The sequence below is a fragment of the Pan troglodytes genome, chromosome 3 (genome assembly GCF_028858775.2).
Source record: "Pan troglodytes isolate AG18354 chromosome 3, NHGRI_mPanTro3-v2.0_pri, whole genome shotgun sequence".
NCBI classification, from domain to species: domain Eukaryota; kingdom Metazoa; phylum Chordata; class Mammalia; order Primates; family Hominidae; genus Pan; species Pan troglodytes.
Genome location: NC_072401.2, coordinates 159019522 through 159044582, shown reverse-complemented (window position 1 = coordinate 159044582; position 25061 = coordinate 159019522). Strand labels below are relative to the sequence as shown.

The 25061-nt window shown below is 35.1% G+C and overlaps 1 protein-coding gene across 6 annotated transcripts in view; it reads right to left on the bottom strand.

The window, feature by feature from the left end:
• Nucleotides 1–21306, bottom strand: part of GRIA2 (glutamate ionotropic receptor AMPA type subunit 2) — a 144261-nt gene extending 122955 nt beyond the window's left edge. For 2 of the 6 annotated variants that reach the window (NM_001184995.4, NM_001184994.4), the window contains 2 exon segments: nucleotides 20092–20232; nucleotides 20768–21306. In NM_001184995.4, coding sequence (NP_001171924.2) covers nucleotides 20092–20232; nucleotides 20768–20855 — 229 coding nt within the window. In that variant the 5' untranslated portion in view covers nucleotides 20856–21306. 6 annotated transcript variants of the gene reach the window in all.
• Nucleotides 21307–25061: the final 3755 nt, after the last annotated feature.

Here is a 25061-nt window from a genome sequence, read left to right as displayed (position 1 = left end):
TGTATTGCTAAAACATAGGTGAAGCCTTAACCTGACTGCCTTTTTAGAGAAGAAATTCTAGATATGAAGGTTAACATGATCTTCACATTTAAAATTCAAAACCAAATGCTGAAGATAAAATATCAAAAAGATACAAAACATTCAACTATGCTGCCAACACAAGACTCTACCAAAAGAGTAAGATAGCAAAGATAAAATTGTGAATATAAGGTTTTACAGACTCTTGTAAAGAGAAAAGAAAAGCAACTTATAATTAAATACAAGAGAGAGGACTACAAAGATGAAATAAGAATTGGTAATGTGGAACACACAAACCAAATGACTTATTATTTATGCCATTGCCTAAGTTGTTCTGCTCATCTCTTTCCCTTATTCTAATGCTCAGTATTACTTTTTGTATCGTTTTCATCAACACTTAGAAACATGTTTCTTTTCTTCCAATGATGCTCTATGGTTTTCAAAATTCCATGAAAGCTGTATTTTCTAATAGCTATACGATGAGGAAGAGGGGATAAAGCAAATATGAGGGTAAGCATTATTTAGATAGAACCACTCAAGGCAATCTCAGAAGTGGATAGATGTTCTACACAGCCAAACAGATGAATGCTATCTAATCTATTTTAACTGCATTATATTAGTAAAAATGTTTAAAGCTACAATATCAGAAAAAAATGATGTATGATCTTTTTTGTCTATGTTACACTAAATACAAGAAGGACAAAATCAACTAAACAGATATCTAGAAAGAACTAAAAGAAATGGAGAGAGGCAAGTCCTCTATGTATTCATCCCTGAGAAATTTTCAGGTCTTCATGGGGGAATCTGTTTTCAAATTGAGTCCTAAATAGAATGGACTTTAAAAGTTCCCATTTAGATACATCACTGTGAATTTTTAGGAGACTAATGATAAAGATCCTGAAAGCTGCCAAAAAGCAAATAATAAATGCACAAAAAACAAGAATTAGGCATCTCAAACAACATCTGATGATAGAAAATAAGGTGGTCATTCTTTCCAAGTTCTAAGGAAATGTAATTTTCATCCTAGAAATCTGTATCCATCAAAGCCTTCAATCACATATGAGAGGAGAATTAAAACCATTGCAAACATGCAAAAACTCAGATAATTTACCACCAAAATACCCGTTCTTAGAAAGTTACTTAAGGAGGTGCTCTAGAGAAAATCAGAATAAGAAAAAAAGAAATTAAAATCGACGGGTTCAGAAAACAAGCCTCAAATCAAAAGAACAAAGAGAAGGTCCCAGTTGACAGCAGTGCAATAAGATTACAGAACATTGATTTCAGATTGCAGGAACACAGAAAACTCCAGTGGGGTGCTCCCCAGGCATAAAGTGGAGAAAGAGATACATTAGGAAGGAAAGGAAATAAATAAAATGTAAGATAAAGTTCACAGTGCAAGAAAAACAATAAAATGAGAAACTCCAAGATATTTCAAAAATTTTTGTGGAAAAAATGTAATTTAAACCTAGATTAATTGCTCCAAATTAGAACACAATTGATATTGAAGAAAAATTGAATGTATTCTGAGGAATAGAAATACTCAGTAAGATGAAAAATATTAGGGATATCATGAAGGCATTTATGCCTTTTCCCAACATGGAAAAAGCTATCAATCAGGAATTTCATTAAAATATTATGCACCACACCCATGCATATACATGCATGCATGCACACTTATATGTGCGTGTGTATATGATTTATTATTTTTAAAATTGCTTTAAATAATCTATTGTAAGTAATAAAGAAAATGTATTTAAAGCATATGAAGAAATAAGTCAAGAAATAATTACATGGTCAACCACAAAAGGACAGTGCTATCTCAATATGTCAGTTGTTCAGGAGGATCAAGAGAAGCCAATCTAGTTTGCACAAGGAATATGAATAAAGTCTCTTGAAAGACTAGAATACATGAATTAGATATATGATAGTAAGAACTTAAAAATATTTTAAAACCACATAATGTATAATAACATTTGGAAATTTCAAGTATACAGGAAAAAATATATAAAAATGGAAAATCTAATCATAGCATGGTACTTGGCTCTGCATTGAATAATAGTCACCTAGCTATATATAGAAGTGTAAACAATACTTATTGATTTTTCCATTTTTAAAGTAAATCACATCTAAAATACACGTATATAGGACCAATTAATTATAAATACAAAGTAGAATATAGATGTTCTGAATCTTGACTCACCAATGTCATCAATTCATAAAGTAGGAAGTTGAAAGACAATATTTCTAATTGTCAAAATAAGAAATATACTTTGAAGTATATTATTAGAAATTATAATGAAAATAGAGCAATATAAAATTAACAATAGAATTATGTTATTAATATAGAATTAACCACTAGAAGAATTGGCAGAGGCAAGTTCTTTTCCATTCTGTCTTCCTCTGTTAGTGGAAATTTTAAACATTCGCAGATATATCAGAGGGGAGCACATTCCAAAAATAAACAAAAATTGCACATCTTTGAAACAGTACCTTTTAAAAAGTCATATACAAAATTGAAAGAAAAAAGTAAACCATGGCAAAGAATTAAATACGTTTTGATTAGCAAAGGGGTGCCATATATTATAGGCATTATTAATATTCACCAATATACGGTTCTATTCTGGACACAAGGATGATTAGTCTCCAACCCCTTGAAGTTGGGCATTTCATGGGAATAGTTCTAATCAATGACATCCAAGCTGATGTGGCATGGTTCTTGCCTCAGCAGAAGCATTAAATTGCTAGATGTGCAACTCTCTAGTCCCATCTTCCTCTGCCATAGTCATCTTGAATAAACAACTCATACAATTCAATAGGAAAAAGTACCGCAATGACAATAAAAATTGGGCAAAAGACTTTAATAAACTGTTTATGAAAGAAGAAACATAAGTGTGCAATAATAAATATGAAAAACTATTTTATATAACAAAAAATATTTTTAGGTATCAAATAGGTAAGAATTTTAAAAATTGTAAGAATGATGCACAGGGTCTGAAAGACTAGACTTTTCATAGACTATTGATGGGATTATAGTCTGGATTGGATTTCCTTAGCATATGTCAGAAATTGATTTACTTAACTAAACGCTTCATGGCCTTTAATCCAGTAATTATATTTCAGTCATCAGAAATGGTGAAAAATACATATGCAAAAGAAATTTCATTTGCAGCAGTGTTTTGTAATGGATAAAAGAAGAATTTTTAAAAACTTGCAAAAATGGAAAAGAAATGATTGGTGTGAATATTATGAAGCTATGAAGTTTACAAATGGCTTTAATGCAGTTCTGCTCATGTAAATTTATTTCTTTCAAAAAGGCAAATTTTCTTCTATCAAAGAAAAGATACATTAAAATATAAGCAGATGAGTAGAGTCTTGCAGATTAAACAAAAGATATTGCTTTAAATTATACTGAAAGTTAAAATCTTTCCACTTTAATGCTCATGGAAAGCCAATGGGTCTTCAAGGTCTTTGCTCATCTTTTGCCCCTATCAATAAGCCCACATTAAGTTCATAGTTCCACAAAATAAAGTGGTTAAAGATTTATAAATTTCCCTGACGGTTGGCCAAAAATACACAGTTTATGACATGCACCATAAGGCAGGCTGAAAGTATATCTTGATGCAAGTAACTTTCTAGAATTTTATTTAGTATTCCAGTTTAAATCAAATTTATATTATAAATAGCTTGATATTTGGCTTTAGGTAGAGCACATAACTGATTCTTAAGACAAACCTGGGATGAAACTAAATACAGTGTTATTTAATGAAGCCATAGTAACTGAGTTCCTTCATCTTTATTGCATATAGATTGCGGTCTTTAGTTTTAACGTTCTATTTGTGAACACATATGGATTGTTACACTGAATTAACTTCAAAGTGATATTCAAGAACCAAGACATAATCGTAACCCATTACTTAAATCTTGATATAGGTTAAGAAATATGCAAAACGAGTAGTCCATTTAAGTGATATTACTGCTATGACACAAGCCAAAAAAACATAGTAACATCCTTTATTTATCCCTCTGGGCTCCGTTAATGTTCAAAATCTGACATCCTCTTTTATTGATCTGAGACCCCAGAAACACATAAGCACAATTTATGATAACAACACTGCTCAGGAAACAAATGCCTTGCATGACTTTACATCTCTTTGCTTGTAATACAGTTTTAATCTTCTTTATTTAGCACTCTGGGTAAATTCCCTATTTGTAACTCCTTGAGGAATTATTTACTTAAGAAAAAAATCTGGGCCAAGTGCAGTGGCTCACACCTATAGTCCCAGCACTTTGGAAGGCCAAGATGGAAGGATTGCTTGAGGCCAGGAGTTTGAGACTAGCCCGGTCCACACAGTCAGACTATTTTTAAAAATTAACCAGGCAGTGGCATGTGCCTGTAGTCCCAGCTACTCAGGAGGCTGAGGCAGAAGAATAACCTGAGCTCAGGAGTTTGTGGTTACAGTGAGCCATGATCATGCCACTGCACTCCATCCTGGGTGGATGACAGAGTGAGACTTTCAAAATTTAAAAAAAAAAAAACTTATATATTTCAAATCAATGAAGTAAAAATTCATGTTTATATACGTTGTGACAATTGGCTAACCTTACGAAGGAAAAATAAAACGGGATTCTGTAGGTTTTGTTAATCACATAAAGCCAGATGATTCAATGATTTATCTGGAAACATAATACCAAAATATGATGGTATTAAAGCACAGGCAGTTTTTTAAAAAAAATAAACTAGGGTGGGAAATGTTTTTCTGAGCAAGGCACAAAATTCCTGAGGAAATTAAGCAAACAATTTCTAAATTTTACTAAATAAAATTTTTATGTGTATTCATAAAAATCATGAACTGAAATTGTCATTCCAAAGAGCGATAAACAGGTTAAAAAGACACAAAGCTGGGTAAAACAGCTGAAACACATCACAAGTGTGCTACTTTAATGTATGTATCAAATAATAATAAGTAGACTCACCCATAAATAGACCAACAACCCAAAAGAAAATTGGGCAAAGGAATGAACACGTGTGTTTATGCGCACACACATACACAGAAATAAAATAACGTCTTACCATAGTAAATGTAAACAATAAGATACCAAGAGCAAAGCTTTAAAAAATTTAACCTTGTGATATTAGGCAGAAACAGACATACTCATACACTCTAGGTAGGGTTGTAAATTGATATGCCTTTTTTGTATATCCAGCAAAGTTTTAAATGCAAACACTTTTTGACTACAAGTTATTCCACTCATAGCAAACTATTCTACAAATCCACTTGGACATATTATTAAAAGAAACAGCAAAAATGAAAACAATCATCCACAAAAAGGCCACATAACAACAGAATACCATGCAATAACTCGAAAAAAAGAAGAGGAAAATCTCTGCACATAAAAGCAGAACTCCGATTTATGTTAAGAAGAAAACAATCAAGATAAAGAACAGTGTATATTATGCTACCATTTCTGGAAACCATCAATGGTGATTATCTCAGAGACATAGAATTTAGGTGAAAGAAGACAATATTTATTATATCCCCGTGTGTAGTGTTTTTTTTAATTACCGTATGCATGATTATTTTCATCACAATTTTTAAGCTTCAAAATATAAAGACCACAAGAAGCTAAATTAAAATTTTCTGCATGTTTTACATTCTAAATCATCCATAGTACCAAAATGCTATTGTAAGCAAATATTTTAATTCTATTAGATAATTTTTGTTACATGTTAAAGCTGCATCAACTTTTTTCAGATAATCATGATTTTCTACCTGAAATTCTCAAACCACTATAATAACCAAGGTTTAAATTATATAAAATCTGTTTTAACAAGAGACACTAGCAAGGTGTTAGTGTCTCTTAGATTATTCAAAATAGCTATATGCATTGATATTGTAAAGTATTTTGTAAAATTTACTATTTAAAACTTGCAACTAGCTTCTTTAGTAACAACCTAAAATAGTATTTATTATAGTTAATTAGTTAATCCACATAATTTATGTAAACATCACCCAGCAATTTATGTAGTCTATGCCAGTTTAAACTGATTTGAAGAGATTGTGGCAATGAAAGAAAAAAATCATATGCAAAATAAAATATAAATTTTCATCTCCAAATATGATGCAAAAAATTGAAACTTTTTAACAGATCTGCAATTGGCATTATTAGTTTGTTAACAGCAGTAGTATTCATTTGGCTACCCAAGTTTTCAGCAATATATTCTAAATCAGTATTTAAGATGATGGCTTTTCACCTTCCATTGAGAATCTTTTTTATGTTTTCTTTATAATTTTTTGAATTACCATTTCTGCTTTTAAGATAATTTAAAATCTAGGCACAACGTATAGGATAATATTTATAAATGATCTAGAAATAATGTCTATTACCGAGACTAATGTAATCATAAAATCATCTAGCTAACCTAGATTAACAACTTCTACTTTTGTCACAAAGAAAAGATTTTGAACCCATAAAAAATGTTCAATACAGAAGCCTTATCTTGTTCTTTGTCACCTCAGACAATAACAGATTGGTACAGAGCAGGTATCTACTAAAAGTTTAAGAAAGGAAGAAAAGAAAGAAGAAAATCTTGTGATAGGTTTTTGGTGCATACAAACAAGGTAGATAAAAGCACTTTAAAGATAAGTATTTAGCTTTTATCCAGTGTATTCTACTTCCAGCCCAAATCCAAAGTCATGGATGTAACTGTTTTGTAAATATACAGATTTGCTTTAAAAGAGTAATTTTGACCAAAGGTCTTATGATCCTATATTGAAGAGTTGATATGGCTGCTGTTACTGCAATATAAGGCAACAGAAGAAGAATAAGAGTCAATTCAGAATAAGGTAGTTAATATTTTATGAACTACACAAAGCTCATATGTAGGAAGTCCTTATTTTTACTCATTGTCAGTAAGTAAAAATCTTCCCCCAACCACCCCGCACAACTGCACATCTCTCTGCTCCCTAAGAGAAATAATCTCTGACCAAGTAATTACTTGAAAATGTTTCAAACCTTCCAGACCTTTCAGCAGACTAGAAACAGGCAAAAGGGCCTCCTTATACTGTGCTGGGGAATAAACTTGTGAAAAAGATGACAGTGACCTAGACAACCAGCAGCAATATGCATAAAACTGATCCTCACGGAAGAAGCCACAATGAACCTGTTCCAAGTTTAATAAGGTCCTATTCGTGGGAAACACCTACCATCATTTTTATTGCACAAATGTATCAGTCGTGGAATTGGAACTGAATAGTATCAGATATTCACACTAAATGTTAACCATCATCTACATTTTTTAAATTATGCATGATTTAGTTCTTGTTATTTATCCATTGAATTTGGTGGGGAGAGGGTTTGTGGATCAAGAACACATCAAAATTCTTGTAAAATGTACATGTTCACTAGTATTCTAAAAATGATAATAAAGTAAAATCCTAGCCTCTATTTTCAGCTTGAATGGTTGTATTATATTAAAGAAGTTTATTATTTTGAAAATTACATAGAGAAAACTATCAGCTACCTTCCCTTCCATGCACCTATAAGCACGGAGCTAAGTATATCTGACCAATATATACTCAGGGGAATTGGAATCACTGAAATTAGCAATATTAATCACTATATTATATAGAGCAGTTACTATCATTTAAACCTGACAATTACATCATGAGGCAGGCATTATAATGACCCCCATTTTACAGAGGAGAAAACAAGACTAGAAAGTTTAGCTGATTAATACAAAGTCACAGAACTAGTAAATAGTGAAGCCATAATTTTAATTCATGTCTGTTTATTCAAATATACTAGCTATGTTGCCAACTGAGACCAATAGAGGCTCTGGTTTAGGAAGTAGCCAACTTGTTTTGTAGCCAAAAGTTTCTCCACAAATTTATAGCAGCTGAGAACAAATCACATAAATTTCTGTTTTGTTTTCTGTAAATGGGTATAATAACAATTCCACTTATGCTACCGAGCTTTACAGAGCGACAGTGAGGATCAACCAGATATGGAAGTGTTTCAGAAAGAAAAAAATTATACATAAAGCTATAAAATATCTAAGCTTTCTCAAGGCAGCACCTTCCTCCATTGCTTTGAGCATGGGGTTTAGGTTTTATATCAGTAAAGGGCTGATATAAAGGGAGGAAAGAAATACTGGGAACGTTTCTGACAAATTAATCTAAGCATTTATTTTCTCATATAATGCCTCCAATAATATTATCAGATATGACAAGGAAACTGAGGCTTATTCTACAAAGAGAAAAAAACACATGCTGTATCATAAAGTTACTAATTATATTCAAACCTATTTTTGCCTAATTCCAAAGCCTATGTTCTCTTGGCTGCTTTTCATTTAAATAAATTTAATTTAATTAATTACATAAAATAAAACATTAGGAATCCATAATGTGCTCAGTTCCATTAAATATTGAGATATCTTAAATATGTGCTTGAAATGTCTACTAAAATATGAGAGTTTGAAATTGTTCAACATCCAAAAATGTAAGTGACATGCAATAAAGGGAAAGATTGAATTCAAAGTACTACTCGAGTTACACCTCAGGTTTTAAAAATCATTCTCGTCCTATAGTGCACCAAATATATCTTTCAGTGACTTATGTGATTTATTTTGTTAATCTCTTCTTTGTCACCAAAAGGCATTATGTCCCGCCCAGGTATACAAACAGTAGGAAAAGATTCCAGCAAGAAAGTTAGAACTGCATTTTTCTTTGTCTTCTGCCTCTAATAGCAAGTGCTCATCAAAACAATCCAAAAATTCTAATACAGGAAATAATAATAAAATATTGCTAATTTTATGTACTTGTGCCAAACACAGCTCATAGTGTTTTATGACTAATGCATATCTTGCAAACAATCCTATAATGTCTGATTCCCTTTTACAGAGGTAGAAACTGAGATGTAGACTAAGAAACTTGTCCAATGTCATACATCTAGTACAAGGACTAGAATTTGGTTCCAAGTGCAGATGCTTAACCCATGCTATTCTGTATCCCAAGACACCCAGGCTACAAACTACAACGAATCAATTTTTTTTAATCTTTGCAGATGAAAAACTTGTATATTCATCATTAAGATGACAACCCTGAACTTGTGAGTGCTCTGAAATATAAAGATGAGGATTTTATGGTCCTTCCCTCCAAAGAATAAACTATATACAGAGCTTCCTCGTATCCCTTTCTGAATTGTTGCCTGTGTTCTCAAAATTTCCTTTCTGTATGTAAATTAGTAATAATAGCATAAACTAGTAAAAACTAAAAACCTGGTAAAAAATATAAAAGTAAAATTATAAATGATGAAAGTGCTTGAAAATTATAAAGCCAAAATTCTCCCATTTCATGCACAGATTAAAAGCAAGATAGAAATTCTTCAATTTCTCACAAACAGCAGATAACACATGAATAAAGATAAAAATCATGACATGATTTGAAATGTACTTCTCAAGAAAACCTAGCAAAGCACACACACCCTTATAGAGAGCTCCACTTCCAGATCTTTCTCTGCCAGACTTGCAATGATGAGAGATGCTTCACTCCCATGCTGTAGAAATGTGGGAGCTATTTCTGTGCTACCTGGATCAGTGAACACAGGCAGCCCCTTAAATATATGTAATTCATAATAGCTAACATAAAGCCCTAAAGGAATATGTTTTCAATTTTCCAAATTAGCATCACTAAAGTGTGTATGACAATATTTTCAAATATACAGACCAAACTAATTATTGCATATGTTATGGTCCTTATTTTTCAGAATAAAACTACTCACTGTGTTCCGTATTTTAGTCTTAAATTGTCCTTTGAATAACTTTTAAATAGTTAGCCTCAATGACAACATATTACATGTCATTTGAGAATTATTATTAAATATTCTTCCAAGACATACTAATACTTTTTAAACACATGTAGAATTGTGAAAAATAATTTAAATCCAAAATGTTTTTATTTTTAAAACACTAATAATATTTTAATTTTTTAATTTTAATTTTAATTAATTTTAATTAAATTTTAATTTTAATTTTTTAAAAAAATATCTTCAACTTAGGTGTTAAGGAAATAGAAATATACCAGTATAATACCAGTATAATATAAAATAATATAAAATATAATATAAAAATACCAGTATAATATAAAATAAGAGACAAACCTTTCTCTGTTCTACTAAGATGAGCCCCGTCAGCAATTGTCAAGAATTGCTACATTTCAGTTACCTCAAGCAACAGACAACTTTACTATGACACATTCCATGCTCCCTATAAAATGCACAGTCTAGTCATACATTTCATATTGTATATTTTTACCTATAAAATTTTTCAAACCTTTTCAGTCAGTATTTTACCTCATAATTTTCAAGGATGGCTTTTTTGCCAGCCCAGAATAATAAAGCACCTTAAATTTGTGTTTTTGCCTCAGAGAAATGCATATTGTTAGCCGACAATGGTTGCTCATGCCTGTAATCTCAGTGCTTTGGGAGGCCAAGGTGACAGGATCGCTTAAGGCCAGGAGTTCAAGAGCAGCCTGATCAACATAGTGATAACCCGTCTGCAAAAATAAAAAATAAAATTGGGACCAGGCATGGTGGCTCACGTCTGTAATCCCAGCACTTTGAGAGGCCGAGGTGGGCGGGTTGCCTGAGATCAGGAGTTCGTGACCGACCTAGGCAACACGGTGAAACCCCATCTCTACTAAAATACAAAAAAATTAGCCAGGCGTGGTGGTGTGCACCTGTAGTCGCAGCTACTGGGGAGGCTGACACAGGAAAACTGCTTGAACCCAGAGGCGGAGGTTGCAGTGGGCCGAGACTGCAACACTACACTCTATCCTGGGTGACAGAGTGAGACTCCATCTCAGAAAAATAAAAAATAAAAATAAAAAATAAAATAAAATTAGCTCAGCGTGATGGCATGGACCTGTAGTCCCAGCTACTTGGGAGGCTGAGGCAGGAGAATTGCTTGAGCCCAAGAGCTCAAGACTGAAGCGAGCTGTGATAGCTCTACTGCACTCCAGCCTGGGGAACAGAGCGAGACCCTTTCTCTAAGAAATAAAATAAAATAAAATAAAATAAAATAAAATGAAAAAAAATCAAAACCAAATGCATAGTGCCTCCTTTCTTTCATGTCTCCCTCTGGAAATAACTAGCTTCCATTATTTGACAAAATTAAAATTATTATAAGAATTCACTGTTCTATAGTAGCTCAAGGTTAATGTAGAAGATTGACCACAGACATGCAAACTAAGCAAACATCAAATGAAAGAGATGCTTAAACAAAAAAAAAGGAAGAAAGGAAGCAGAAAGGGACGGATGGAGGGAGGGAAGAAGGAAGGAAGGAAGGAAAGAAGGAAGGAAGGAAGGAAAGAAGGAAGGAGGGAAGGAATGAATTAATTTCGAGTTGCAAATTCTTACAGCCCTGCCAAGTACACCAAGTTATGCTGCCTCTTAGAGTTTTTCCCTTTTTCTCCACAGCTTCCCCGCCATCACTTTTAAGAAATATAGTAATTTCAATCTACAATAAGGAAAAAAAAATTTTCCCTTACCCTGAAACTATTTGTTTGAACATGCCCACTCTATCCTTTTATTCATGCACAATAAATAATATACATAAACAAATTGTTGACATATTCTTACTGCAATATCTTGAATACTGATGCTAGAGAAATTGTAAAATGAATGCTAAATCTGACACAGAACGGTATTTTGATACAGAGAATTTTAGCTGCAAAGGGTTTATGAGCTGAGGAAACTTTTCTTATATCAAGTTATTTAACTTGAGTTTCCATTAAATTTATGCTGAAGTTAGACATTATTAATTTAGGTCATATTCTATTCTTGTAGGGATAAAGAATCAGGTAATATTCTACTATGCTTTAACAAGCATAGAATATACTTAGTTTATATAAACACATTTCAGTCATTTCTATCAGTAAGTTGGGTACTTAGGAAGATTAGACTAAAAATATTTACATTGCAGGAGTACCTTCTCAGGTTCACTGAAATTCATCAGTGTGAAAGTATTAGAGGACTATAACAAGTAAACATCATAGTATTTATCATGTGAAATCAATTTTACATGAAGGGAAAATAAACTTCATAGAAACAAAATACCCTATTGAAAGTATTTTAGAAGAACTAAAATTTAGGCCATTTCACAATTCAACCCAGTTTGTGTTTATATTTCAAATACTGAAACAATCAGGAAAAAATGTAAGTATTAACATAACCATAAATATATAAAATTATGAAGTAAAATTCTGGAGAAAAATCCAAATAGTAAAACTATAAACATTACATATGTCATTTGTTTGAGAAACATGGATACAAAAATGTAAACAATCTAAGAAGATAGCTACTCACCAATTCCCTTTCTATAAGGAACCTGGTATCTCCTAAATTTATTTGTTCTATTCAGCTGAAGATACCAATAAATTTCAAGACTCTGTTGTGCTTTTTTGAGACAAGTTTTTGCCCTGTCACCCAGGCTGGAGTAGTATCAAGCACTTTGGATGATTTTCCCAGTAATATGATAATGTGTGAAAAATTAAACATATAATAACAAGGTGTTTCACCCAAGAAAATTATCCACAGAATGAAAATAAGACAAAACAAAATCGTTAGAAAACAAACCCGAAACATAAACTGCAGGCCCTAAAAAGAAAAAATAAGGATACGCATACAAAATAATTGCACAAATTAATGCAAACAGAGCAATTGGTCCACAAAGAGAAACTATGTCCAGAAACTTCTCTTCCTAGATACCATCTAAAACGTAAAAATAATACTTTTGTGATTCTGTACATTTTTAAAATTAATTAAAGGAATTGATATAGAAAATTGTAGTATAAAATATCCTGGTTGGGGGCAGGGAGGGAGTTACTAAAACAATTCTGTGTCCATTCAAGGACACATTTTTGGAACATCTAAAACCAAAATTGAAGCTTGGCAAACCCAGAACGGTCAGGGGCCTCATAAGGGCATCTCCTGTTCTACCCACTTGTAACAAGGTTCTTGCTTTTGGGTTTTTTTTTTTTGGTGGGGGGAGGTGGGGGGTCATTCTTTTTTCCTTCTTTTTTTTTTTTTTTTTTTTTTGAGATGGAATCTTGCCATCTCCAAGGCTGGAGTGCAGTGGTGCTATCTCGGCTCACTGCAACATCTCTCTCATGGGTTCAACCGATCCTACTGCCTCAGCCTCCTGAGTAGCTGGGACTACAGATGGGTGCCACCACGCCCGGCTACTTCTTGTACTTTTAGTAGAGACAAGATTTTGCCATGTTGGCCAGCCTGGTCTTGAACTCCTGACCTCAGGTGATCCACCTGCCTCGGCCACCCAAAGTGCTGGGATTACAGGCATGAGCCACTGAGCCTGGCTGCAACATGGTTTTTGCATCATCCTAACAGTTAGCATTTATAAATCCTCTTCAACGTGTATACTGTACATATATTCAGCATATCATTTTAACATACATCAATATAGCTTTAGAGATAAAAATAACTTTGACAATATCTAGGTTGTAGATGAAAGTGAAAAATATAATACACCTCTGTCTAAATAGGATTGAAGGAAGGTACAAAGTAAATTGTGTATTCTGAAATCCATATGTATAGCAAATACAAAATTCTAACTTTAAAAATTATAATGTTATGATAAGAACATCTACTGTAAAATTAAATGTGTTGAATAGGTAAATAACTATTAAGTGAGTCAGTGCACTGGGAACTGAGCTAGACTTCGTGAAGAACACACAGTTAACAGCAGCAAGGGCCTGTCTTCAAAACGCCCACATTTTACATTCTCCTTGTTCATTTTTAAATGTTTTCATTCTATAAGTTAAAATTATCAAAGATGACAAAATACTTTTAAATTGAATAGCACTGAAAAATAATAGGTGTTAGACATCTTAGGAACAGCATTGTAAGAATCACATTCTTTTTTTTTCCAAACTAGTAAAACCTGATTTGATAGATATTTTGATGTTTGAACACTTTCAAATCATGTGTGATTTTCTAATTTTAACATTGAATTCAGCAACTTATTTTCCTGTTGTACTGAAGAGACACAGTCATACAAGAGATTTAGCAATTATGTAGATCTTTGGAGAAAACCTGAGAAATTTTTATTTAAAATTGCTATGATAATAAAAGAGCAAACACTTAATGAAATCTGGGGTATCTTCAGTACAATCTACTGTAAAAAGAAAGGAAATATAATCTACCCAGCTGCCATTAACATTTCAATCAAATATTTACATCAAATACAAGATTTTAGCTCTGAATGAATGCACTCTCTGCTCACATAAGAAAATGTTTAAAGGACAGTTCTCTATCTCAATTTAGACTTTATTTCTTGTAATAGCATTTGCTCTGCAGATTAAGTACTTCTATTGACTTTTTTATAAAAAGGGAAGAGGAGGAAGAGAGAAAAAACACATATTCTCTGAAAACTTGATTATATAGCAACATACTGAAATAACTCAAAAACAACTCTCTTTTTCATCCTTCCTTAAAATTTTCAAGGTTCTAAGAAGTTTGAAAGTTTGCTAAGTGTTATTGGAAGAGATTATGAGAAAACTTGAGATCTGGGCATGAATCAGCATCCACTTGTCATAATGTCTCAGTACAATGTCCCTAGCACTTTAAAGGCTTGATGTGAAATGAAAATACCCCATCCTTCTTGAGCCAGCAGGCTGAAGTTTGCAAGACTTTCAAACAGAAATAGCATAGCATAAGAATAAATTTTTACTAATTTAAGCTTCTATAGTTTCATAAGGTAATTTTTATTTCAATACTTAGTTTCTCTCATCTCAAAATAGAATGTTTCAACCAATGCCATTCTTTGATTTCTACTTAATACGCACTCATTTTCTTGAAATTCTTCAGTGATAAGTGAAGTATGAAATTTTAACTGAAAATACTTCAATAACAGATTAATTATTCTGACATACAAGGAGGCATTTCCTCAAAATCTGCAATTGAATATAACTGAATATTTACAACACCAGCTTTTACGGTATTGTGTCCCTGGCACACGTGTTCATGGTTTGTCATCATTGCTTAAGAAAGTCCAACTTGAGTCTAGTTTTATGAAAGTTTTGCATATATTAAAGTCAGTAACTCTAGGTGTTAGTAAATACCTCAACAAACATGACAAAACAGGATCGTGTAGCCAATCTGTAACTATTTACACTCTATAATTGTAACTAGAAATACATACACACAGAAGTCCATTCATCCAAGTGCAATAAAGTCTTAGCAAACATCAATTAATTTTATGAACACAGATACAAAATCTCAGTAATTTGTGACTAAAATTTAATAATAAATACAGCTCAAAAATGATAGCTGGGGAATCGAGATTAAAAATGTTGAAAAAATATAATTTTAGAATTCTCTCTCCTCCAAGAGCATTTACAATCTATTCTGTTTCTAACAGTCTTTACCTTCTAAAGCATAAAATATAGGGCAACCTATTTTTAAAAGACAATGAAAGTTATTTTTAAGACAGCATTTTGAATAATTTTCTTCAAATTAGATGTCATTTATTTTTTTCAATTTATCTAAATAAATTTGTTTACAATGTTTTAAAAGGCATTCAGTGTGCGCAACAGTTTTATGAAACAACAATATTTTCTCCAACATCTCCATCTGCTGGCTTGGAGAAAAAGTAGATTTTTATTTGCTGTTTCGTTCAATTTAATATTTTTATAATTTATTTCGTTGTATGGAATTGAAACATAAAACTATTAAATCATCTTTAACTAGACTAATAACTATTTGTAAAATTCAGTCTTCAAAAGAAATAGAAAGGGAAGGTTCTGGAGAATAATTCAATATTTAATACTTTTAATTTTCAAACCCTGTAGAATCAAGTACTCATGTTTATAGCCCTTTTACACAGTTTTATTTTAGGCAAGCTTTACCAATTAGCATAGCATCAAAGTTTACTAAAATCTTTTACCATGTAAAAGTACTTAGTATTTTCCTAAAATTTGCTATTGATTTTCTTAGTTAACTACATACAATACGTGGTGTATATATATTAATATGAAAGTTACTATTTTCACAAAAAGGCAGATTTTTTTAGTTGCTGTATTAAACTGCTTGTGTTTAAGAACTACTGGAATACCCTCATATCCTCATACTAAAGTTCCTAGACAAGACCACAGCTACCAATGCACACTAAAGGCATGAAGGCCTACAAGGTTTTGAAAACTATTCAAAAGAGCCTAGAGGGAAAAGGTTAGAAAGAAAAAAAAAGTTAACGTGAAAAAAAGCAGTCATTTATTCTCTGACACCTTGAAGGCACTCACTAAACATTTATTGAATGAATGATTGGATTCCTAGGACCCATCCCTGGTTTCAACTGCTGAACACATCAGATACTAATCTCAGATATTTTTTCTGCTTTTATGCTTTGTATTTTTAATAATGAAGGCTTACGTTTGAACAACCTTCAGGAAAAAAAACCTTAGTACTCTTTTCAGCTAAGAAGACAGGGAGGGAGGAAAGGAAAAAATGAGTGAGGGGAGAGAGGAAAACAAAAAGGGAATGAAGGAGAAAAAATGAAAGAAACTGAAAATCTGTCTTACTGCCTCAGGTACCCATGGAAACAAATGGAACAAAATAGGTACTTTCATTATCCCACTGTGATTGTGAAAGGGAAGGATGTGGGAGCTCAGTAAGATGCACACAATCATTTTACCCAGTTCAGAATAGAATGACTTCATTTTCTTTGTAAAACCTTAACCCATTCAGTGGATCTCCCTGGATCCTCATATCAACGTCCACTTCAACATTTCCAAATAATTTCCTCCGTCTCAGGAATAAAATTAAATTAGTAAACTAATAACTTCTCCCTTTTGAAGTTGTATTACTAAGGTATAAAAATCCACTTTTTTAATACGTAAATTTAGCTCTGTGGGATTTTTATGATTGGAAGAGCAAGCTATTTCAAGAGCATTGCAAGATGATACCTATCATCTAATAATGTCATTAGATAGCAAAATTCCTGAGATTTCTAGAGGAAATGGGAAAAAGATGTTTAGATCTTAGCTGTCAATGTATTTAATGCTGTTGCTTCCACTTTATAAAGGAAAGAATCACAGACTTCCCTGAATAAAAAGGCAAGAAAACAAAGGATAAGCATTGGAGAAAAATCTTAAGCAGGATTTAAACGATCAAGACCCATGTTGACAAATTTAACACTGGAGATTTTCATCCATTTCTTGACTTTGTGATTGTAGTTTACATAAGCATCTTTCCCTTTCCCTCTCTCTCATTCTGTCTCAAAAGAGTTAAACTAATTTTACATTTTCTATTGTCCATAGCACAAAAACCAAAAAAAAAAAAAGGATACAAATTCTCTATTTCATTTTGCAATCTCTAAATTTTGAAATGTCTCAGAGAATAAAGAAACGGAGTCACAAACATGTTAAGTGATTTGCCCAGTCAATGAGTTAATGTCAGCTCCAGAAATTTCTATCCAATGAGCCTCTCTTCTGTCACAGTACCTCCCTAGTTCTTTTTAGCAAACAGTAAGATTACTTATAACATGGGAGTTGCAAATGTCATGCTTTTGAATTATCATGTTGTCATCTTTAAAATGTGTTCAGTTCCTGAAAATAATTTGTTTTACTATCCTACTATAATAATCCATGCAGGGGTAATTTTAGTCTCTGGAAATGTGAACATATTTATTTTAGCTTCACTTCCTGAGGAGGGGAAAAAACTGTGCAAATGAAGACTTGATTATTCCAGCTTCTCAGAACTATGGACAAATTAAATTGTGTGGTAATTTTTTAAAAGAAGTCCACATGTTGATTACATGAATGTGTTCACCCTGCAAATATATGAATTTACATATGTGTTTAATATATACACATATTCTGGCTATATATTTTATTTCAGAAAAATTTCTATTTAAAAATTCAAAAATATTGAGAATGAGTATCTAAACCTAATAACCTAATCACAGTCTTTTATCTTTATAAAGCCCCGATACAGTAGTTTAGCATTTGTTGAAATCAAGGAATATTCATTTTGTCAATGGACATATGTTATTTTTGCAGAAAGTTCTTCTCATTATTTTCACCAATGAGTGAACTTGGCAATCATTGACTGTTTTCAAAAAGTACAGCTGTCAATACTTTCACTTCACATTCAAAACCTATGTCCTTCCTATACCCACAGCCGTTCCTTAGGAGTCATTACTTTTCAAAGCATTTTCACATAAGTATACAATTACACACAGTTAGATACTCAGAACAGTTGCATGACAAACTTGTAATTCAGGAAAAATTGGAACTTACTGATATCAAATGAATAGTCTAAATCTGTTAGGTAAATAGGTCAAATATAGAAGTCTTCAAATTTTAATTAAGTTGATTTCTTTGTATGTCATGTACTAAAATTTTCTGAGATATTCTATTACGGACGTTTTTCAAAGCTGCAAATCCACTTTAATTCTCCTCTTCTCTCTCTCGTTCTGTACCCCCACACCCGCCCTTCTTTCTTTTCTTACTTGGCACCAATATTTGAAGAAAATATATAGCAGTGAAACCTTCTTAAATAGATCCATTATAAACAATTAAATCCTAAATTACCACACAATGCCCCTATTCTATCAGTCTAAGAAAATTGTTTCTTCATTCGTCCGGGTGACAGTAGTTGCAAGAGTTGATGATGGGCCCAATATGATAATCAAGCTAAATCACGGAATATATGACTAAAGCTTAAAATGGGGAGGAGGGATGGCAACCAGTTGTTTGTGTGACGTGGGAAAACTGCAGTTGGGCTTTTCCTGTGGTAATTTTCCCCAAGCTCTGTAGCCAAAGTGGGAAGTGAGCCATCCGCAGATCTCCCCCAAATTGTTATCTATGAAATAAAGACTGCGAATATTAGGGCAGGAAAGAATCACCTCAGGGCAGTCGGCAGGAAATGATGGCAGCTGCTGGGAAGAGGGCAGGAAGGCACAGTGGCCGCGACTGCCTGCCCACGCCTGCGCGGGGGAGCGAGCGCGGGGACCGGAGCCCTCTGGCCTCCACACCAATCCTTTTAGATCCCTAATTGTTTGGTTTCTAGTACTTTATCTGAACCCATCACAGAGCTTCCCAGCGAGTCCCGGAGCACTGCGCGGAGTGAGAGGGCTAATATGGAGCATTGCAAAGACTAAAATGGCTGATCAGCGACTTCTCCAGATTTTTAAACTCGGCCAGATCCCACGGCTTCCCAGTCCTTTTCCCCGGCTGCCTCTGCTGGAGCCCAGCTACCTGAGAACAAAGCGCGCCGGGCTGGCAAGCTGACCGCGGCGCCCCTGGCGGCCTCGCCCCCTCCAACTTAAGCGGAAGCGCAACTGAGCAGGAGAAATTGACAGCGCTCCCCCTTTCCACCGCCTCCCCGCCCCACCCCCACGCCACCCGGCCGGCCTGAGCCTGCGTCAGCCCCGCTCCTCGCCCCTCGGGTGGGCGTTATGTAACAGCCCCGATCCCAACTCCGGAACCATTTCAACAACTTGTCCCAAAGAGGAGAACGTGGAGCTCGCGAGGGCCGCAGGGTGAGCCCAGCCGGTGCTGCGGATCTAAACTGGGGACAGCGGGCGACAGCGGCAGCTGCTGGGGCAGGAGGCCACTGGGCTCCGGCAGTCCCTCGTGGGATTTGTCCAACAGCCCGACTGCGCGCCCTGGGGAACAACGTGTTCTCTGTGGGCAGGGTGCCAACAGGCGCTCGATGGGGAGCGAGGTGGGAGGGCTTCTCCTGAAGCACTCAAGATGAGCGAAAACCCCTTGAACCCAAGAAAGCCGCCCTCCCTGGCTCCAACCCTCACCCCGGCTCCCTAATGCGCACACTCTTGACGTCCTTTCCCTCTCTCTTCAGCCCTCTCCAGCCAGCGGGGGTCCCTGAGATTACAGCCACCTTCTCTCTACACCGTCACACGCACGCGCGTGTGCAGTCATTCACACCCACACACTGACACACAGAAACACGCACACACACAACCCCAGAAACGCACACACACACACTCGCTGGCCTTCCGCGTGCAGCACCCGAAAGGCATGAATATTCATTACTTACAAGCATTAGTGACTGCGAAGCTGTTTGCCACCTCCAAATTGTCGATGTGGGGTGTCAGTCTGAACTCCGAAGTGGAAAACTGAACCATCCCTACTCGAAATGCACTGTATTCTTGATCGGCGCCCCTAGGAAATAGCCCCCCTGCAAAGAACAAACAGCAAGCAAGAGAACAGTGTCAGTGCCCGGGAGGGAAAGGAGGGGCGCGCGCTAGCGCCCAACAATCCAAGAGTCTCTTATTCACGCGAATAGGCCGAATAAACACACCTACGGACTCGGACAGCGGGGGTGGAATATCCAAAAGGTAGCCAAGGGGTCAAGACCCAGATGAGAGTCTGAAGGCGAGGTAGGTGGCCAGAAACCTTCACCTTTCCATGTAATCACAAGCTTTGCATTCAGACCCAAAGAAAATCTGAGCAAACTGGAAAATGTCGCTAAGGCAGAATTAATAAAATTTGGGGATCCGAAATGAGAGGACCTTTTCTTCTATTGTATCAAAGGCATAGTCTTTTCCTTTTGCTTCATCCTAAGAAAAACATGTATATTCTAGGTAGTTTAAATCTGGAATGCAGTCAAGGTATGACATAAGTCTACATGACATGAATTAATTTGTACACTGTGAACAAAGATTACCACCAAATTATGCACAATTCAAAAGCATAGCACAAAGGGTACCTACCTATCTGTATGCTGTTAGAAGAGACACCAAAAATCAGTCCCCATAAAACAGGAGAAAGGAGGACAGAAATATGCATAATCTTTTGCATTTCCAAGAAAAGTAGAGCATCCACAATATACCCCTTTTTTTTTCCTTTTCCTCCTCTTCCTTCTTTGGCTGTTTTCCTCTGCAAATTAGATCCTCTGCATTTTGAGACAGCAATTTAGCACCAAGCTGCTAAAACCTGAAGTGGAGGCAGAAGAATCCCTATTTCCCAGGTCCTGCTGGTGGCTGCTGATGCCCTGCGCCCTGTCCCCGCTCCAGAAGTCCGGAGGACTGGCTGAATGCAGTTTTCAGCGGAGCTGCCGCTGTGGTCCCAGTGTCTCGGAATATTCAGCACCCTCCCATGCACTCACACACACTCACCCTCTCTCGCGCTCTCTTCTCCCTCTCTCCTCTCTCACTCACGCGCGCGCGCACACACACACACATACACACACGCACACACACCGGCAAGTCACAGAGAGGGGCAGGCAGTCCCGGGCGCGCGTGCGCGACTCGCGGCAGGAGGCGGGAGCGCGCGCCCCCTCCCCCGCACGGCGCCCGGCACCCCGCACCGCCGTGGACGCGTCGCGTGCGCGGCGCTGAGAAAGCACAGCTCGGGGCCCGTAGCCGCTGTCCCTCCGCGAGACCTCGGGTCTCTGGGGCTGTCGCGCCCACCGCGCGCCTCGGCCTTTCAGCACCGAGGACAGCGCCTCGCTCCCCGCCCGGAGCTACCTTCGTGCGGCTGTTGCAGCTGCTGCGGAGATGCTCCAACCTGGACCAAATGCAGCAAAGCTGATCTCTGGCTGCTGTGTAGAAGCCGAATTGCTAATTGTTGGCGGCGAAGCGTCCTCTCACCAGGCCCTGCTGTCTTACGTTACAAATAATTTTGATTTTTATCTTCCATCTCCTGTGAAAACCCATTTAGCAATACAGAAGCCCTGTCATCCTCCTCACCTGACCCAGCCGAATGCAAACAAGCAAGCAAAGCACCGTGGAGGAAATATTCCAAAATTGTGCACTTGGGCTTCATGGGATGTAGCCAGGATCCAGGGAGAACCCCAAGTTATATCTTTAAATGCTTAAGCCGCACAAGAGATCAAGATGGAATCTTTTAAATATTTTGCATGAAAATCCCATCTTTAGAGTATATTCCATTGGGCTGTGATGCTGACTCGCCTAGTTACAGAGCGCACGGGTCTTTCTCGCAGCTTTCACTGCAATCCCTCCCGTTGTAGAGTCATGTAGACTTGGTTTCCTAGAAGCCCTTGCTTTATACAGATTGAAAGCAAGAGACTCTGGTTTAAGGAAAGGCTATTAGAGGAAAGTGATTAGAAGATGAAGCTAGTGTAGGAATGCCACAGAGATGCAGATTCTTTCCCAGAGACTTACTTAGAAATCTGTTTCCCCATCGCGTTTTGGCCCTGGGTTTCGAAAAATCACTGCCTAAAGAAAGTAAGCCACCACGCTCTACTGAACACGCGGGCCACTGGGAAAGAAAGATGAGGTTAGATATTAAAAGTTTGAAGGGAGAGAATTGATGGCGAGATGGATGACTGGACTTCCCGTGTGAAATTTATGTTCTTCATGGTGCTTTTTCCAAGCTCATTCCTGGAAACCTGCTCTGACAATTCCCTCTGCGGACTCAGAAAAGCCCCACCAAGTTGCATGTCTTTAGTGCTTTAAACAAATAAAGAAAGATTGAGAACAAGGAACTGTTTCCAGGAAGAGGGAGACTGGAGCTTACAGTACTAAAAAGAGAACTGCTAGTGTTCCAAAATGCCATGAGTCTATCAGGCTGCCTTCTTGTGCTTGCAGCTTCATTGCTGACTGGATTATCTTATGCTTGCTTCTTAATCACATTGGCCTCAATTTCCCCATTTTAAAAATGATGATAAGCAAAGTGGCTTCTATGGCTCTTGGATCCTATATTGCTGTCATTTCTAATTATAACCTTTCCCTCTTTTTGATGTAGTCCTAAACCATGAAGTGAGAATAGCTGTAATCTATTATTAAGCTTATAAACTATAGACTAAAATATCTCTTAATTTTATGCCTTAGAATTTTATTAGTATAAGTACTCCACACTGTATATAAAGCAGGTCTTCTAAATAAAAATGCATTTAACCTTTAAAAAATTGAATAATAAAAATAATATATAAAATTAATTAAAATTACAATAAATCAATAAAATAAAAAATGAGATATAACTTACATATATTCAAAATTGCAACATAAAGAATAAATAAATCACACATATTTAATCATTATTTGTGATGTAAGGTATACAAAATGATTGGAAATTATTCCCTATTTAAAATTTTTAATGTAAAAGCACTAATAACAGAACAGAGCAAAATTTAAAATACCTCTGTAGTTATTTTTTTTCTCGATTCACTTGTTTCCACAGGAAAACTTTAATTTCATAGAAAGTAACTTAGAATTAAAGAGAGCGAGGACAGAGAGAGAGGAAGCTTCAATATGAAAAAAATTTGATGTTTAAAATGTGAGTTCAGGTGAATTGAATTTTAAAAAATAAGAATGTTTTCAAACTATTTTCATCTAAACCTATTTCAAAGTCAAGGGCAGATATGAACTCAAAATTGACTGAGTTACATTCTATAAAAAACAAATGCTGTAAAAATAAGAATTTGCTGAATCATAGAGTATAGTAACTAATATGTAAGAGCTCAAGAAAAATATTACTGTCTAGTGGCCAATTACAATTTATATATAAGATGGAAATAAAAATTTTAGCAAGCATTACTTGTAATTCAACTGCTATTCTATGTATCTATGTTCACAAGGTAGTTATGTATAGACCTTTCACATATTTGGAAACTTATTTCCTATATCAGCATAATTTTATTAATATTATCACTCATGAGACTTTTTCAAATTTCTTATAATGTTTTAATAGCATGTATGTTTCAAGCACAGAATCCTGTCAATATAAGGGTAATAAATTTAAATTGACTACAGTAAATGGTTCTTTATACAAATACATGGAAAAATACTGAAATTTATTTTGTGAATGTACACGGCTCTATTTTTTCATGTAGCAACTTCCTATTTCAAGAATATGTATTTCAAATTGATCACTAATCAATTTTGAAAACTTCGAAACTACTAGATCTACAGTTGACTAGAATAGTGTGCTACAAGAAACAGAGTTTGCTATTTTCTGCCCTCTGCTGTTCAATTTTGGCAATTATGTAAAACTTCATTGCTTCCGCTGCAAGAATTGTAAGTTACAATAAAAAATAAAAGAAATAAAAAATGTGATCCATTGTATCATTTGTTAGTTTAGTTAGGTGGTTGGTTAACAGTTTTTAAATCACTGGCAGAGCAAACTTTTAGCTGACTTTATTATCAAAATTAAGTTATAAATGTCAGTGCTGCAGTTCCTACTGAAGTAGTTTGACCAAAGTGGAGTCCACTCCCTGCCTTCTTATTGATTCTCTGGGACTGTAAAAATGTAGGACATCTAAAAGACTAATATGCAATGCAGCATTTGTAAAAATTGAGTGTCCTCCTACTTTCAGCAGAAGATGGCAAAGGATAGCAGTTCTCGCAGAAGAAACCCATGTTTCAAACGTAAGATTCTATTGGCTGATACAGAGCAAAAGAAACAAACAAAGAAGGAAACATGAGGACTGTAATTACTCAGGGCTATAAATAAAAAAGGGATGTTCACTCTGGGGAGTTTTAGTTCTTTAATTAAGATAAAGAATAATGATATGAAAATAGCTATTCAGATTAATATAGTATTTATTATACCTTTTTGTAACAAAATTTTAAATCATTAACTCAATAAGATAAAGTTTGTGACCCTACAATGCATAGCTAAAGCTAGGCTTTTGTAAGATTTTTAAAAATATATTTAAAATCAAGTTCAAAATGGAAAAATAATTATAGTTTTCATTTTTGATTGTTTAAGGGCTTTGATTATATTATTTTTAATTAATGTTATCCCTATAGACAGCCATTCTATACCAGAAATATTTATTGGAAAATATAGAGTTTCAGTTTATTCATTCATTCAAAAAATATATTAAGGGGCCACTATGTTTCAAATACTGTACTTGATAGGTGGATAAAATGGTAAACGCAATAGATGCCTTTCTTATGAAGTTCCCAGAATTTAAGTAAGTAAATAATGAAGATCATGTGATGAGAGAAATAAGAAATGGGAAAGGTAGACAAATTATAAAGGCAATATTATGACAGCAATAAAAAATCTATAATGCTCATTATATCTTGGAGCTCAGGA